Source organism: Centruroides vittatus, unplaced genomic scaffold, assembly GCF_030686945.1.
Source record: "Centruroides vittatus isolate TY-2023 unplaced genomic scaffold, ASM3068694v2 contig_364, whole genome shotgun sequence".
In the NCBI taxonomy this organism is placed as follows: Eukaryota; Metazoa; Arthropoda; class Arachnida; order Scorpiones; family Buthidae; genus Centruroides; species Centruroides vittatus.
In genome coordinates this window covers 434,516-450,773 of record NW_027122188.1, presented here as the reverse complement: position 1 = coordinate 450,773, position 16,258 = coordinate 434,516, and the positions used below count along the sequence as shown (strand labels likewise).

Genomic DNA, 16,258 nt, shown 5'->3' with positions numbered 1-16,258 from the left:
TTATTTTGCATTTAAATCTCGATAATGGGTTTCCACTAGAATAAATCCAAAAAGAATCGAAAAATAAAACGAACAATAAGCTAAGAAAATTGATAATAATTATAATCTGTTGAAACCTCAAAACGTATGCACGGTGGAACCGGGGAAATTTACCGAAATTTACTAAACTGCTCAAACTGTAAATGTAAAAGTTTTGTAATGTATCTAACGGGGATTTATTGGCATTTTAAAACAGGAAAAGACTAAACGCCTATTTGTTGATGTTATAACTGTAGGTAAAACTACAAAGTTAGCCAGCGGAACAAAAGTGCTATTGTGTAAAATTAAACGATGCAGCTTAAATACTGAAGAGAGATGTAATAGTAGATATAACGCTATATAATTCGACGTAGAATTAGGCACAGATGTTTTAATGGATATTTCTGCCGAGGAGAAACAAGGCTAAACGACGTCGAGTCGTGTTTCGTGCGGGTCGTAACAGGAATATGCAAACTAAATTTTAGGCTAATCGTAGTCGTTCATTTGAAATTTATATTTACAGTATAAATTATTTTCACACTGGGAACAAAATCGAGTAAATAATAATTTCCGTTAGATTCGAACGCACCCGATCGGATTTTAAAAATTTTGTGATCGTTCTTGTTAAAATCCTACCTCCGAAATACGTATACCTTTATAAAAATAAGGTTTCCTAACACTACGCGGTCTGTTCTCACCTTCCCGTGATGCCCCGCACCCTCTGGACCACACACAGTAGGTCAGGTAGTGTAGGAAGAGGGTGGAGCTGGTGAGACTTCCGTTAGTCGAGGTGACCACCCACGTGCCAGACAGGAAATGACGCAGGCCACCACGTGCTCAGTCGGCTTGTACGTCAGTTCAGTTGGCAGAATGACTACGTGAAGCGAGGACGCATTGCCAGTCCCAGCATGAAGCAAGGCGATGGGAACTGCTGTGTGGAGCTAGGCCGGGTGACATGGGTGAGTACGGCTTGTTTTGTGCGATTTAATTTTATCTCTTCTTCATTAGTTGCTCAATTTATTTTCTTTAAACGCCGTACGTAAGAAATATTACTAGATTAAACAAATCGTAACGTATTTTAAACGTGCCGTACGCTTAATCGTAATAATTTTGGAAAGTGTTTCGACTGGAGACTAAAATGCGTTATGATTGAAAAATTCCAATTAACCGATCTGTAGGTTCGTTAGTAGATTTCCTGTAAAGAAAGTATCTATAAATCTCGGAACAGTGGACACGTTCCCTAGGGGTCCAGCTGGAGCAGCTGCCTACCTTTCGGCAGGTGTTAAGCTAACTTTCGTTGCAGCTTGCTTCTTTGTGTGTTATCCCCTAGGCCCCTATTAACTTGCCGGGTCCCTAGTTTTTCACTCCATACAACCGTCCCTACTATTTATTGGGGCCACGTGGCTATTAGATACCCCTATTCATCCCCCTTCAACGTTCTTGAGTCTCCATTTGAAGGTGATGGAGCTTGCAACAAGAAAAACGACAGATCGACAAAATAGCCGGGATAAGAAGTTGCCAATTTAGTATGACTACTTTGACATAACATTTTCTTTTCACGCCAAACATAAGAGGCAGATTTTTCTAATTTCAATCGACGATGATATCGACATACGACTTTTATTATTTATATTATTAATTACATTTTCATAATTGTATGATTTTCTGCTTTGATTTTTATACAAATACCTAATATCGGTATAAAAATCAAAATTATTACACTAAAAATTTTAGTCTATTAATGAATGAATTACTCCTAAATGTGTTAAAGAATCGATTAAAATGACTATATATTTTATTTGTCCTACTTCTGTGCAATAAATTAGATTATGGATAGATCACCGTTCTTTTACGTGTAGTGTTTTTTATGCAGAACTATCAAACGCATCATATTTTTTATACCAATTCTTAATTATGATTTTAATTACACTTTAAATCTACTCAGCATTAACAGTTTTATACGGTCGTAAAAGTTTCTGGTGCACGAGCTAGCAAACGACCTGTCCGCCATCACCTAAGGCAAAGAACCCTTTTCCACTTACCATCTGCTTTGGGTCCAGAACGGCTGGCCCATCTGTTCCTCTTTGCTTATCGACAATAGATATAGTTTTGCTTTGTTCTCATAGAAATCATGCTGTATTTAACAAGATAAAAAATCAGAATGATGATGTTATTGAATAATTGAGTATTGGCTGATTTATCCAAAAGGAAAAGTCTGATTGTCGGATAAAGGCAATCTTGCAGACGAGAGCCACAACCTACAGGATTGGAATAATTCTCGTCGACATTCGATTATTTCAATGTAAATAACATTGCATATTTTCACAAATATACACTAATTAATATTTAATTTAACCAAGGAAAGTGACTCCGTCTATTTGAAAAATACATTTGCAAATGTGACATTACAAGATTTTTCTTTTTCTTCATTTTTTTTTAGAAATGATAAATCACTGAACCAAATGATGAGTAATTTTATTTTACAATAAGATATGCAAAGCATTCGGAATGACGCATCTTTCTGTAAAGAGATTAAGTTTTTACAAATAATTTGCATAAACCATTAAGCAAAAATAAATAAATAAAAAAAGGAATAAAGGTCGTTTAGTTTACAGCATTAAAAAGACAAGTAAATAATTGTCTTGCGTAATCGTAACAACTCGTCTATAGCAAAAAATTAAACAAATACAGATTTTAAAAATATTACCAAATATAATAATTTGAAGACAAAAAGATTTTCCTACGTATTATTTTAGGTTAACCAGATAAAGATTTACTTTTCAGGTTCTAGGTCTTACGATTAAATCTGGCAAGCAATTTCGAAAACATGTTTAACTACGAGCGAGTTCACATTTCTTATTTTTTTCTCTAGCCATACAATTAATCTCGACAATATTAAGCCCATATTACCAGAAGCGACTTCTAACGAACCCCTACAATGCTCTCTTTGCTACAGACGGCAAAGTAAATGTGTATCAGATACACATTGTTTATCCCCAAGGAAATTGTCGGAAGGGAGAGAGAACACTAAAGGCAATTAACCCGATCACCAAACCAGTTTGTAAACTACGCTAAAAATCTATCATCCAATAAAGTTTTTTTTTAATTATTTTTTTTAAATCGCAGTTACATATAGAAACGAACATGGAAACAGAGTAAAACAATGAAAAAATACGGTTAAGCGAAAGAGACGAAATGGCTATATCACCTAAACCGACATTTGCTAGGAGGACACCTGTGCAGTATCATCGCTACTTCCTCGCGAGGTGCATCCCATTGGTTCTGATCGGGAAGCGTAAAGTTGCAGATAGCCGCTTCTGTAACAGAATACTGAGTGTTATTTTCCTACATTACAGATGAGGCCGTTGCAGCCTTTATATAGGCTCCCAGATGTGGAATTGGTCACGACGACATCGCCTAGTTTTTTTGGAAGGATGGTTTATGCATTAACTCACACTTACCTCAGTGACGAACGAAATCGAGAATATTACGCCGACCGTTACACATGTTTTCCTCCTCCCCTATTTGTCATCGTCGTAACTCTGATCGAGGTGAGTATTCCGCCTTCTATACCTATTCCCACTAATTAAGCCTAATTCAATGAACCTATTTATTGTCAATTTCGGTATTTTCGAATTTATAAAAGCTAATTGTTTTTCAATTTCCGTCACTTATTATTAATCAGTTTTATAATTTATGCGTGTTAAAAATAAAATAGATGATAATTACATTTGTTAACTTCAAAAACTAAATAAAGCGATGACGAAAAATTTCGAATTTATTCAAATTAGAATTACAAATGGTTCCAAATAAGCGACAAATAATGATATTGAATTGTAATAAGTATTTTTAAATATTAATATTGAACATTTTGTTCCATTTTTTTTTTCTGTTATTTAATCACTTATTTTTAGAATTCGGCAGGAAAACCTATTATAAAATTAAAATGTGCTATCGATTTTAACGAACAAACGCCACGTTACGATCTATCAAGAAATTCTACGTACTTAATGTAACAGTACGTAGACGTTGACGAATCGAGTACTTGATCTATCGATAGAAATAGGTCTACGTTCTGTTGTTCGATGAAAAATAAAAAAAATTATAGTTCTTTATTCTTAATTAAATTATGCAATTAATATGAGGTAACGTATTTCGTCCTGCAATTTCGCAATATACAAGCTGGAAGAGTTGGTATGTAGCACTTTGGGTGGGTCCAGGTGTGCGACCAACGAAATGTATCGGGATTGGGCGTCCGTCGGAAACAGGAGATATGGACCAAAGAGATGTTTGGGTGGACCACCTGTCGTGTGATTTGGACATCCGCATCCCGTTGGGACGATTGACAATGACATGTACGTGTAGAATGCAACAATGAATTCGTTTGTGATAGTAAATGGATGGGTGATGGCTATGTATTTTATTTACGATTTTTGGAATCCAACTTTTACGGCTTTATTTATAGTTACTGTTGTCACTATAACATTTAAGTACCCATCTATAAATATCACGAACATGCTATTTACAAAAAAAAAAATGAAAATGCGTGCACACATTTTCAGTTAATTGTAAATGGTACACACAAAATACATATACGAACAGCCACATTTACATTACAACATAGTATACACTATGTAAGAATTATATATGTATGCGTTTTTATTTTTTGCGTGTACATGCTACATATAAGTAATAAAGCGACGGAAATTTGATATATAGAAGATATGAAAGCGAAAGGGATTCGACATGTTAAAAAAAGAAAACGCAAACAGACACATGACCTAAAATCGGAAAACGAACGATTGTGCTTGCCGCACCTTGAGTTATTCAGGCATCGATGCACAGAAAAAAGAAAGGCCAGCTTTTTTCTATGTTCTTACAGGATCTTGTTCTGCTGCGGCAATCTCTTTTAACATTAAGCGTAACGTTGCTCTACCATAAAAATGACGTTTTATTTCTTTGAAATAAAGCAAAATTTTAAGGAAATTTATTTTATTATTCTTACTTAAAAAAAAACAAGCAATCTACTCTTTGCTACACGAAACAAGAGCGGAGATCATTGACAGTTTGGGTGCCACGAGACGTGTAGGCCAGAATCTTTTAACTTGGGCGGTGTTGGCACCGAATTGATGGGGGCGAAACGCTCGGAGACAGTGACGTCATCAGGTGGAGAGGTGATAGGTCAAACGCCGGCGACCCGCGCGACCTCTTCCTCTTCGTTAAAGGCATCCGTAACATTTAAGACGACCAACTCCCTACACCGCACGCTAATGATACGGGAGACAATAGGGATATCTGACAGACGCCTGGATGACGCTTCGAAAAACAGAACCATCTTCGTTTGAATGCTTGCCAAATTCTCTCCCGTTCATAGTTTCTTTGACCTTGAACGTGTGCTTTTACCTTAGAAGATGCTGCCTTTGTATGGACGGCAACGTTATACCAAACCGTGCACGGCTTGTTTAACATCGATATCGAAATTGCCAGTTTTTTTTCTATTTTAAATACAAAATTCGAGACGAAACATTGACTTAAAAAATATATTTATTTACTTCTCGTTTTCTAATCGTCGATATTAACGATTGGTCGAAAAATCGAGACGTACTATATTCAAACATTCTGTGATGTACAACGACGGAACGCAACACAAAAACAAGCCAGAGATTCAGCTGTTTTCAGAGAACGTCGTCCTCGTCTATATTTACCTCAGCCACGACTGGGTGACGTTTAAGGTATATTCTAGCAACAGAATGCTTGTTCGCTCGAATTGGACACGAAATGGACAGGATACAAGCTTAAAAATCCTATACATTCGTCCATTATATAGTTACATAAATGTAAATTTTATTACGGACAATGTAGTGGCTTAAACTAACTACCCTGCCCAAAATGTCTGTGTTAGGAATTCTTCTGTCCCGTGTGTAGATAATGTAGATAACCAATGAATAATTTTTAAAACATTCGAATCTGCATTTTAAAAGCCAGTGTAGTCGATGTTTTATTGCTTACGTAGCGGCCGCACGACAAAACAGGCAAATTGATCATATGATCCGCGCTCGTCTAAACTTGCCCTCACGTGAGTTTCAGAAATGTGCCGGACACGATAAGAAGTAACTTTATCTCTTTACACTAACGAGATTAACGGGATTCGGTCATTGCTATTTGCACAATGATGTCAGAACTGAATTATATTCAATGAATAATGATGTCCGTACCGCAGTTTTTGTCATTAAACACTATTTTAAGTAGGTCGCTATATATGTTTGTGTACTTACAGAAAGGCCAATAACAATTATGAAATGCTAATTTTTAATATTACTATAATTCGTATAGAGTTTCATCTATATTATATGCATATATAACTGTAAAATAATTACTACTTATTGATATTAATTGCGTGTAAATGTTACTGAAGCACGTTTCTCTCCCATTGCAGTTAGGTGTCTTCACTTATTACTCAGTAACCATGGGTGAGATTACGACGACCAGCACAGTCCCGATCGATAGTTTTTTTATTTATCGTCCGGATAAAAGGACTGAAATTTGGAGGTTTGTCTTCTACATGGTTCTCCACAGTGGGTAAGTAATAAGCTTCTTTGTCATATTCAGAGTAGGTCAAGGAAAAAATGAATACTGTTAGAGTACAAAACAAAACTTGTTTCAAAGTCGTTTCTTTTAATTGGAAATTTTTGATTTTAATTTTTTAAATATACTTTTTATCTTGTTTTTTTTAAATAGGTGGCTTCATTTATTATTTAATTTACTCGTTCAAGTACTAGTAGGAATACCGCTAGAAATGGTGCACGGATCCATCAGAATAGGAACGGTTTATATGGCTGGTGTAGTTGCAGGTAAGTTTACGCATTTTACGTATAAAATAATTAATTTTAAATGTAAAAATATTAAATTATTAAGTGGCTTTATTTGAAAATTTTTTGGCGCCATCTAGTGTCAAAAACTTGCATGATTATATAAATTTAAATCCTTCCATATAAATAATTAACTTGTAATCAATATAAAATTAAATGAGATTATGTAAATATTCATTTTACATTAAAAAATTTTAAAATAATTAAAGAGCAATGGCTTTTCAATTAATAAGAACAAAATAACATATACACTTGTTTTTATTAAAATATTTTTCAAATGTTATGAAAATAAATAAATTTATTTTATCACCAAATTTTACCACTATAAATTTTTTAAAAATTTTGCAATATGTGTTTTTTTTTTGTTGTTTAATTTTGCTAAAAATATGTGTTTTTAACTTAAAAATTAAGACTGACTACAAAATTAAAAAATAAAATAATTATTATTATATTTTTTAGGTTCACTTGGTACCTCAGTCTTTGATACAGATGTTTTTCTTGTTGGTGCATCTGGTGGAGTTTATGCTCTCTTAGCAGCTCATTTAGCAAATGTATTATTGGTTAGTATTACAACATTACAATTTATCAATTTACCAATTCCATTATATGCCGTAGTGTAACCGGAGAGGGGCTCGGGGTGCTCGGGTCCCTTTACCCTTGTAAATAAATTAAGAAAAATCAAATAAGTACAGGAAAAAGCTTTGAATGTAACAAGTGCATTTATAAACATGTGTATATAATATCTAAAAGTGTAGATATTATATATACATGTTTATAAATGCAGGTTTGCATGTTCTAATTTAATCCCTCTTCTAATATTGGTTCTAGTTACATTACTGATTATGTGTATTAATTTTTAGAATAAAAATAAATATGAGTCACAACTTCTGATTTCTGTGACTAATCAAAATTAGAATTGAATTTGTTATTTCTGAAACTAGCATACTGGAAGCATAATTTTATTTGAGTAATAATTTTGGAGATTATTCTCATCTTCAGAAAATATTAACTACAAAAATTCAAACAACAGAATGTAATAAATAATTTTTGTTTATTTGTTAGCATAATACAATGATTAGGACATAAATAAGAAACATCTAAAAAGCAAAAACTAAATCAAAACAAATTATATTTTTGTGGATCAGTAATGATTGCAACAACAGTAATGAATTTACATGTATTCAAAAGTTTTCTGTGTTATAATATAATGAACAAAAATCTAATGGTAAATAATAGCAAAAATATAGTATAAAAATAGCTCCATTTGTACTAGAGAAATAAAGATATGGTTTATTAGTACAAATTGGATGTGTAAAAAATCTGTACAATGTAAACAATAGTAAATTGTCTTAAATATATTATTATTCTAATTAATATAGTTTAAAAATGGAAAAAATGGTTAGCTTTCCATTTTTAAATTATGTTAAGTATTAAAAAATAAATATAAAAAAATAAAATCTAATAATTATTTTTAACTTTGTATTTTATTGTTTAACTTCTTAGCTTTTTTCAGAAGTTAGTGAATAAATTTCAAAAATATTTAATAAAATAGATATTATGATTGTTACATAAGGGCTATATTTTGATTAATTTAGAGCAGTGGTTCTTAATTTGGGGTGTGTGTACCCTCGGGTGTGAGAGAGCATTTCCAGGGGTGCGAGAGAAATTTCAAAAATTTAAAAAAAAAAAAGCTAATGCGCATATGGAAATGGAATTTGAAAAACTAGACTTAGAACAGTTCTGGTGTAAACAATTAGAAGCTTATCCACAACTGGCAAAAGCAGCACTAGAGACACTTTTACTATTTGCCACCACCTACCATTGTGAAATGGGATTTTCAGCACTTTTGCACATCAAAACAAAAGCCAGAAATCGCTTAAATGCATCTGATGACTTACGCGTGGCTCTTTCAAAAAAAGAGCCTCGTTTTAATAATTATTATGAATAAACAACAACAACCTAGCCATTAAAATTTAAATATTGCTTTTTATGTTATATAGTAATATATATTGTAAATAAACACGGCATTTGTTTATGCAATAAATGTTTTTTCTTAAATAAATAATATACACACATTTTTTTAAGGGGGTGCAAGAGCTTCAGATTCAAGTGGGTGCTGATCACTAAAAAGGTTAAGAACTGCTGATTTCGAGGATGAAAATATTATTCTTTGAAATAATGCATAATGCATATTACATATTTTAACTTGGTATTTATTAAGTTGTTTTATATAAAGTATAGGTAACAATTGCAAATTTAAAAAGGAAAAAAATTTAAAAGTAATTATTTTCAGTTATTTTTTATATTTTGTATTTATACAGTATAAAATATAAAATTATTCAGAAATATTTATAGAGCCAAAATTTGGAATAAAGTCATGTCATAGATTAAATATTTGCAGATCTTCCAAATAAATTTCTAATTTCATACTAAAAAATATATAGATAAGAATTTAGTATTTTTTTTGATCTTTTCAAGTTTTATAACTCATAAATGATTCATATCTTGAGTTTACTTTTAAGACCTAACTATATATGAATTCCATTAATGAAATTTATAAGAAAACGGATTTGTTTATGAATTCTTCAAATTGTAGAATATATTTGTTTAATTTTTTTCAGAATTATAATCAAATGGAGTTTGGAATAATAAGAGTGATAGGAGTTATAATTATTGGTAAGTAAATATTTATGTGAAAAATTATATATAGACTTATGTAATAATTTTATTCCTACATATTATTTCTAATCAAATATGAAAAAAATCTAATAAAATTACTTAAGTGAAATTTAAAATACAAATCAGAAAACTAGTTGCTAAAAATATTTAGACAAAAATAATCTAATTTCATACTTAGTTCCTGACTATAAAGGAATAACTTGTTAAAGAATATAAGTGAAAATAAAATTTTTAATTTCTTCTTTGAATATAGGTCTTGCTATTTTGGATGCCAAAATAAAAAATTTTTTATCTCATTTAAAATGTAATGTAATAATAACAGTAAATATGAAATTTGACAATAAGATAAAATATATAAATAAAAAATTTAAAAATGGTACAAATAGAACAATTTTTCTACAAATTTTTGAATATGGTTAAAATATCTATTTATATAAGAAGCTATAAAATTGTTTACAACATTCAATCTAAATAGTTATATTTCGATTGAATGTTGTAAACAATTTTATAATTTAATTAGATATTACAAATAAATTTGTTATAATAAGCAACTCCACACCATTTTCTTTAGGAGCAAATAAAATTTCAAAAATGTTTCTGTATTTTCATGCTAAGTCTCTCATCTTCAGAGGCAGAACAAAATACTAATTTGAACATATCCACAAAATTTCAATAGTTTGAAAACCATTAAACCAGTCTACATCATAGTGTTTAAACTTTAAAAATACATTATGACAAAAACCAAAAAATGGAGAAGATGCATTATGAGTTTAGTGAATGAACCTTGTACACCTACTGTGCACTCTGTGCTTATTGTCCTCATGTATTCTTATGTCAGATATCATTTGTATGCATAAGAAAGTATTTCTGCAATTTTGACATTAACTACTCACTTGTGTAGACCTTCCTTAAAAATCCAGAGCCTCTCCTCCTCAGCTGTGTTCTTTTTCTCCCTAATTTTCTATTAATCTAATCCATATGAGTTTTAAGTGAGTTAAATTTATGTTATTCCTTTACATAAAGAGCTGTAAGAATGAAGATCAGATATTTTTCCTCAAAAACATTTATAAATATTTGAAAGTTAGTGACATCTTGAATCAGACTGATTTATGGTTTTATAATGAGTAAAAATTTCAATGAATTTATTATAAATTAAAAAATTAAAAATTATTTCATTCAGCTTATTTTAGTCAAAATTTCATTCCTTAGTGGATAAAATAAACAGAATGAGATAGTGCCTAAGACACTTATTTTTTCATATTTGATTATGTAAAAAGAAAATATATTTTAAATTTAAATAATATTACCCATAAATTAGGTGTTATAATTCTTCTGAATTGTATTTGCATATTTATATATAGGAATTTTATTATGTAAATAAGCTACAAGTTAGTATGGAATAAATTTTGATTGAAGAATTTAAATGGTTACATTATAGAAACCTTGAATGATTATATGAAAATAATATGAATTGTCAAAGTGTATAATTAAATTTAATGATAGTAAAATTTTTTAGTAGAGGTTTAAATATTTGGCATGTTTAAGACAAATCTAATATTTAGCAAATATAATCGTTAAATGATTACAAATATATTAATAATGTTCAATTGAATATGGTAGGCCTATATATTTCATTTTTCTATTACTTTATATATTTTTTCTTTTCTTTGACTTACAAAGGAAAGAAAAAAGTAAAGTTATATTACTCTTATTTCTCTTGAATTAGATGTGCTATAGTAATAATTGTTAAATGTTAAAGTTTTCAGCATTATTATTGCTGCTGATTGTTATTTAGCTTTTGGTTAGAAAGTAAAGAATTTTCAAAAAATATTTTAAACAGATTTCTCTAGAGTTAAATTAAATTTTAACAATGTAAATTTAATTAATTAATTTACCTAACTTTACAACAGAAATTTTACTTTTTATCAATAAATTACTAATAATAATTAATCATATCATAATAATTCTAAATTATATTTTCACCAACAATTAATTTTGTCATTTTAAAAGATAAGAATTAACTTAAAATTATATTAAGTATTAATCAAAATATACATGTTAAGCTCATAAAAAGATTCAAATTTTATTAAAAAGTGAAAAAAACCAAAAAATAATCTAAAACTGTCCAAAATGGAAACCTGCCTAAACAGAAAAAATTCTTCAGAACAGAGCAATATTCTAAGTTAAACAAACCTGTTCAAAATGGAAACCTGCTAAACTAGAAAAAGTATTCATTAACATGCTATTCCACTTTACACGGATTTTACTGTATATGAAAAGTCTTTATTTATAGAGAAAAAAGAAAATCTTATAGTACTTTTTAATTATTCTGATAATTACTTCATTTTATGTAAATAAATGAGAGTTATTTACATAAATAGTCATTCTTATTTGTGTATAAGATTTGAATAATAATATAGTAATGAGTGAGTTCAAGAAAGATAGACACACTAAGTGAAGATTATATTGACAAAATTGTACTTGGTACAATTTTGACAATGTAATCTTTTACAGTATTGACAAAATGTGACTTGGCTTCTGTGAATAGATTAATAGAAAGAAAAATTATGTGTTATTTGAAGAGACTAATACTAAGAAGAGAGTAAAGATACAGGGAATCTGAAGAATAGTGATTAAATAAGGAATATCTAACATGAAAAACAGAAGATAAGATAGCAAACAATGAAGAGATTAAGAGAAAAACATCACATAGTCAATACATTTAAATATATTAAACTTCTGTAGTGAAAAATGTTAAGATTGTAAAGCAGAAGTAAGATTAAGAAGAGATAATGTTGAATTAAGTAATGTAACTGGAAGTGAAATGAGTTAATGTTAAAATACAGTACTGCACTCTAAGAATCTATAACCGGTGTGATATAAAAAAAACAAAGTATGCAAATCACCACAAACGTTTTCAAACTGCTGGAAGTTCTTCTTCAGGTGTGAGACTGAATTACTGATGGGATAGAGCAAACAGTTAAAGGAAATACGAGAAACCATTTACACATCCCGGTGTTTTGCAGTGTAATATAGTTAAAATACAGCTTAATATAATTGTAGTAACTTCTTAAAATGGATATCTGTAATCACTATAATACCATAAATACCTTTAAAATCCAGTACAACGTTTAATCGAACAATGAGATATATATACACTGACAAATGTTTTTGATTCTAATCAGAACAAACCTGAAGAAGATCCAATTAGGATTGAAAATGTTTATCAGTGTATGTATTTCTTGTTGTTAAATTAAATATTTTATTGGATTTTAAAGATGTTTATGATGTTATAGTTAATATAATTAGATAGCCTGTTTAACGTCAACAAAGACAATGCATGGATGGAACAGAGAGAGAAATGATTAGTAAAAACAGTAGTTGATACTTGATGACAAAACATAAATGAAATATAGAGTTTAAAAATTTTAATATATAAATTATGCTTCGAAGATTTATAATTTGAACTATTCCAAAATCCAAAAGATGTAATTATTGAATAGTAATTATTTTTACTCATAAATAAATATTAGAAAGAACTTACATAATTGTATTTCATATTTTTATTTGCTGAAGATTTGATATAAAAACATCATACTATATCTTCAATAGGCTCAGTTTTAATAAAGTTTAGATGTGAAATAATAAATCATATTTATTGATAGGATTTTGATATTATTAACAAATATAAAAATACTTATTTGAATTAATATTTTGTTACAAATGCCACTATTTTAATATTGATAATTTAAAATTATGTGAAACCATTTTTGAATATATAAAAATACTAGGAATATATGGCAAAAGTATTTATTCTAGCTGTGATGTAGCAAAACATGACAGGTTTAATGAAACTTTACATTTACATTTATAATTGAAATATTGTCTTTTTTTTAAATACATTTTGCTATTACAGATATTTTTGATGTTAACATATTACTATAGGGTTAATTATTTCTGAGAAAATTAAAATTTTTGGAATAAAGTTTGAAAATTAAATTAATTGAAGTCACAAATCTGTTAAAACTCTCACAAGAATTTTCAGTTATAACTGCAGTGCCAAATAGCTGATCACATTCTATTTTCATATCATGATAATTATGAAATTACATACATTTTTGTAGAAATAACTTTTTAAAATCTTTTAAAACTAATTATACACCACAAAAAATGTAATAAATCTTCAAATCAGTTCTTATTTCAATTAGTTTTCTATTGAAATCTTTTGTAAGGTAAATTTTATTTCAAAATTTTTAATGTTACTCAAAAATGTCTGTCAATGTCAGTGGCATCACTTAATCTGTTTGTAACAAAATATACATATAGTATTTTACTTTTAATTGTCAAATTAATTTTTAAATATATTCATTTTTCTATGTTAAATGTGTAAATAAATAGTTGTTCAAAGATATGACATCATTAATAATGTATATATGTTTAGTTAGATTACTTCTTTCTGTGAAAGCACTATAAAAATCCAATGTAAAAAAGAATTTTGTTAGAAGTATTTTAAACTACCATAATTTATAAATAATTTTATACATTTTGTTCTATTTTTAATTTTGTTATTTGGTAAATTTCTAACAATTTATTTATTTATAAATTAAGAATAGTATTTGGTATATTGTTATTAAGATCTTTTAGTTGTTAATAATATAATTTATTTGCTAATATAATTTAGAACATAGTTTCTTTTCTGTTTCTATAACAACAAAGAATATCTTTAATGTATTAATAGTTAAAACCATACTAATAGTTTTGTATAGTTGTATAATAATAATATTAATAAATGTACTGTATATGCATGATTTCAGTTTTACAAATGAATAATTTTTTGTTTCATTTTTCAAAGTTCTTATTTTATTTATTGTTATTTTACAGCTAGTGCTGATGTTGGTGTTGCTATTTATGATCGGTATGCTGGCAATCAAGAAGGCACTCCAGTTTCGTATGTGGCTCATCTTACTGGTGCATTTGCTGGATTGACAATTGGATTGTTAGTGTTGAAAAACTTTGATCAGAAGTTTTATGAACAATTATTATGGTGGGCAGCATTAGGTGTCTATGCAGCATGCACTCTTTTTGCTATACTTTTCAATATTTTCAATTACTAATGATTATCATCAGTATTGAGATATTGAAATATTTCCATTGTACAGTTTGTGTGGTGTGAATTTTTTATGAACAATGCAAGCACATTTGCAGTGTACAAAGCAAATTATATATATGTAGCTTAGATTTATTTATTGAAAAATTTAGATAAAAGTCAGGTCATGATACCTGTATTTGTACTCAGGTGTTTATATGTAGTCCAGGATCACAAATGTGAACCTATTGCACTGTTAATCTCAGGTCATTACATGGCATATTGTATATTGTCTAATGTATATTGCCAGTATAAGTGCTCTCTAACTAAGTCACCATTTTGTTTTTGCAATACACGTGATATTACCAAATTTGAATACTTGTATTTTATACATTTAACAGATTTGAATTGGTGGTGGAGAAAGATGAGTAAATGACCTTTTTTTTTGTAACTTTATTTTTTACATGTTGTCTCTAGGAGAATATAAATTGATGTGTACACCTCTAAGAGGTATTTTTTTGTGAAAAATTTATAGAAATAAATGTCCTGACATTTTGTACATACATAAACAATATGGTTTTTAAATTATGTAATTTGTATACAATAAATTAATTATTGATAAACAAATATGAATAATTTTGTTCTATAATGATTCACTTTCTTTATAATTTGAAAATAATTTCATTTGTCTGTATATATTTTCAAAGATTACATTTATACTAAGAATATTCTGAAAATTTATAGAAAAAGCTCTTTTATACCATAATTATCAAGAAAGTAAAATGTTTCAAGTATTTTTATTACATTCAATTCACTTCAAAAACATAATACAAAAATCAATCTGTAAAATGAATTCATTAATTTATGAAAGTAACTTTTAAATTAGTTAAGTGTTAAATTTATTAATCTAAAAGTTATAATAATTTATAACTTTGTTAAAAGTTATTAAGTTGTTAAAAATCTATAATTTGAAGATTAATTTTGGTTTAGAATTTTAAAAAATAAAAACCTTTAGTATCATTATGGTACTGTAGATTTACAAAGACAATTTGTATTGTTTTTATAAATTGATATTCTTAAGTTTTTTGAATTAAAAAAAATTCGAAAAAATAATAATCTAGTATAAAAATATTTTCTTCTTGACCTAAATACAAATACAATTTGACAACTTAAAACTACAACTCAACTCTCTAACCTAAGAAGTGTAACTAAGTTACTTACAGTATGAGGTTTTGACAGTTTCAAAAGAGTGCATTTATTCACTTTCTTTTTAAAAAATAGGTGGTTTCCTTTAATGTACATTTTGATGATAAAACATATACCTGTATGTATAAACATTGTCTAAATTGTTATGAGTGAACAGTGTTAGTTTATAGAAAAAATATAGGTAATTATTGATTATTTATATAAAGTGATTCAAACTTTTATTATTAGAAAATAGTGATTTTTTTCTATAAATTACATTTGTTATTTTCTACATACATTACATATCTTTACGCCCATTTCCCAGAAGGGGTGGGCAGCAGGCAAGAGGGTCACCCACATACGTTCATCCATTTATCAGATTCCTCTAGACACTCCTGTCTGCTACATTCGTTAAAAGAAC

General features: G+C 28.7%; 1 protein-coding gene across 2 annotated transcripts; it reads left to right on the top strand.

Moving 5' to 3' along the window:
- The first annotated feature begins 781 nt into the window (after positions 1–781).
- Positions 782–15,261, top strand: LOC136975069 (protein rhomboid-like). Of its 2 annotated transcripts, none has more exons than XM_067270063.1 (7): positions 782–977; positions 3,375–3,569; positions 6,455–6,597; positions 6,757–6,869; positions 7,347–7,447; positions 9,509–9,563; positions 14,448–15,260. In XM_067270063.1, exons 1-7 carry the CDS (start codon positions 927–929, stop codon positions 14,678–14,680), a joined length of 891 nt encoding a protein of 296 aa, XP_067126164.1. In that variant the 5' UTR covers positions 782–926; the 3' UTR covers positions 14,681–15,260. The 2 variants fall into 2 exon arrangements, with proteins under 2 accessions (XP_067126164.1, XP_067126165.1); XM_067270064.1 differs by lacking the exon at positions 782–977 and adding an exon at positions 2,924–3,284 and having other exon boundaries at positions 14,448–15,261.
- Positions 15,262–16,258: the final 997 nt, after the last annotated feature.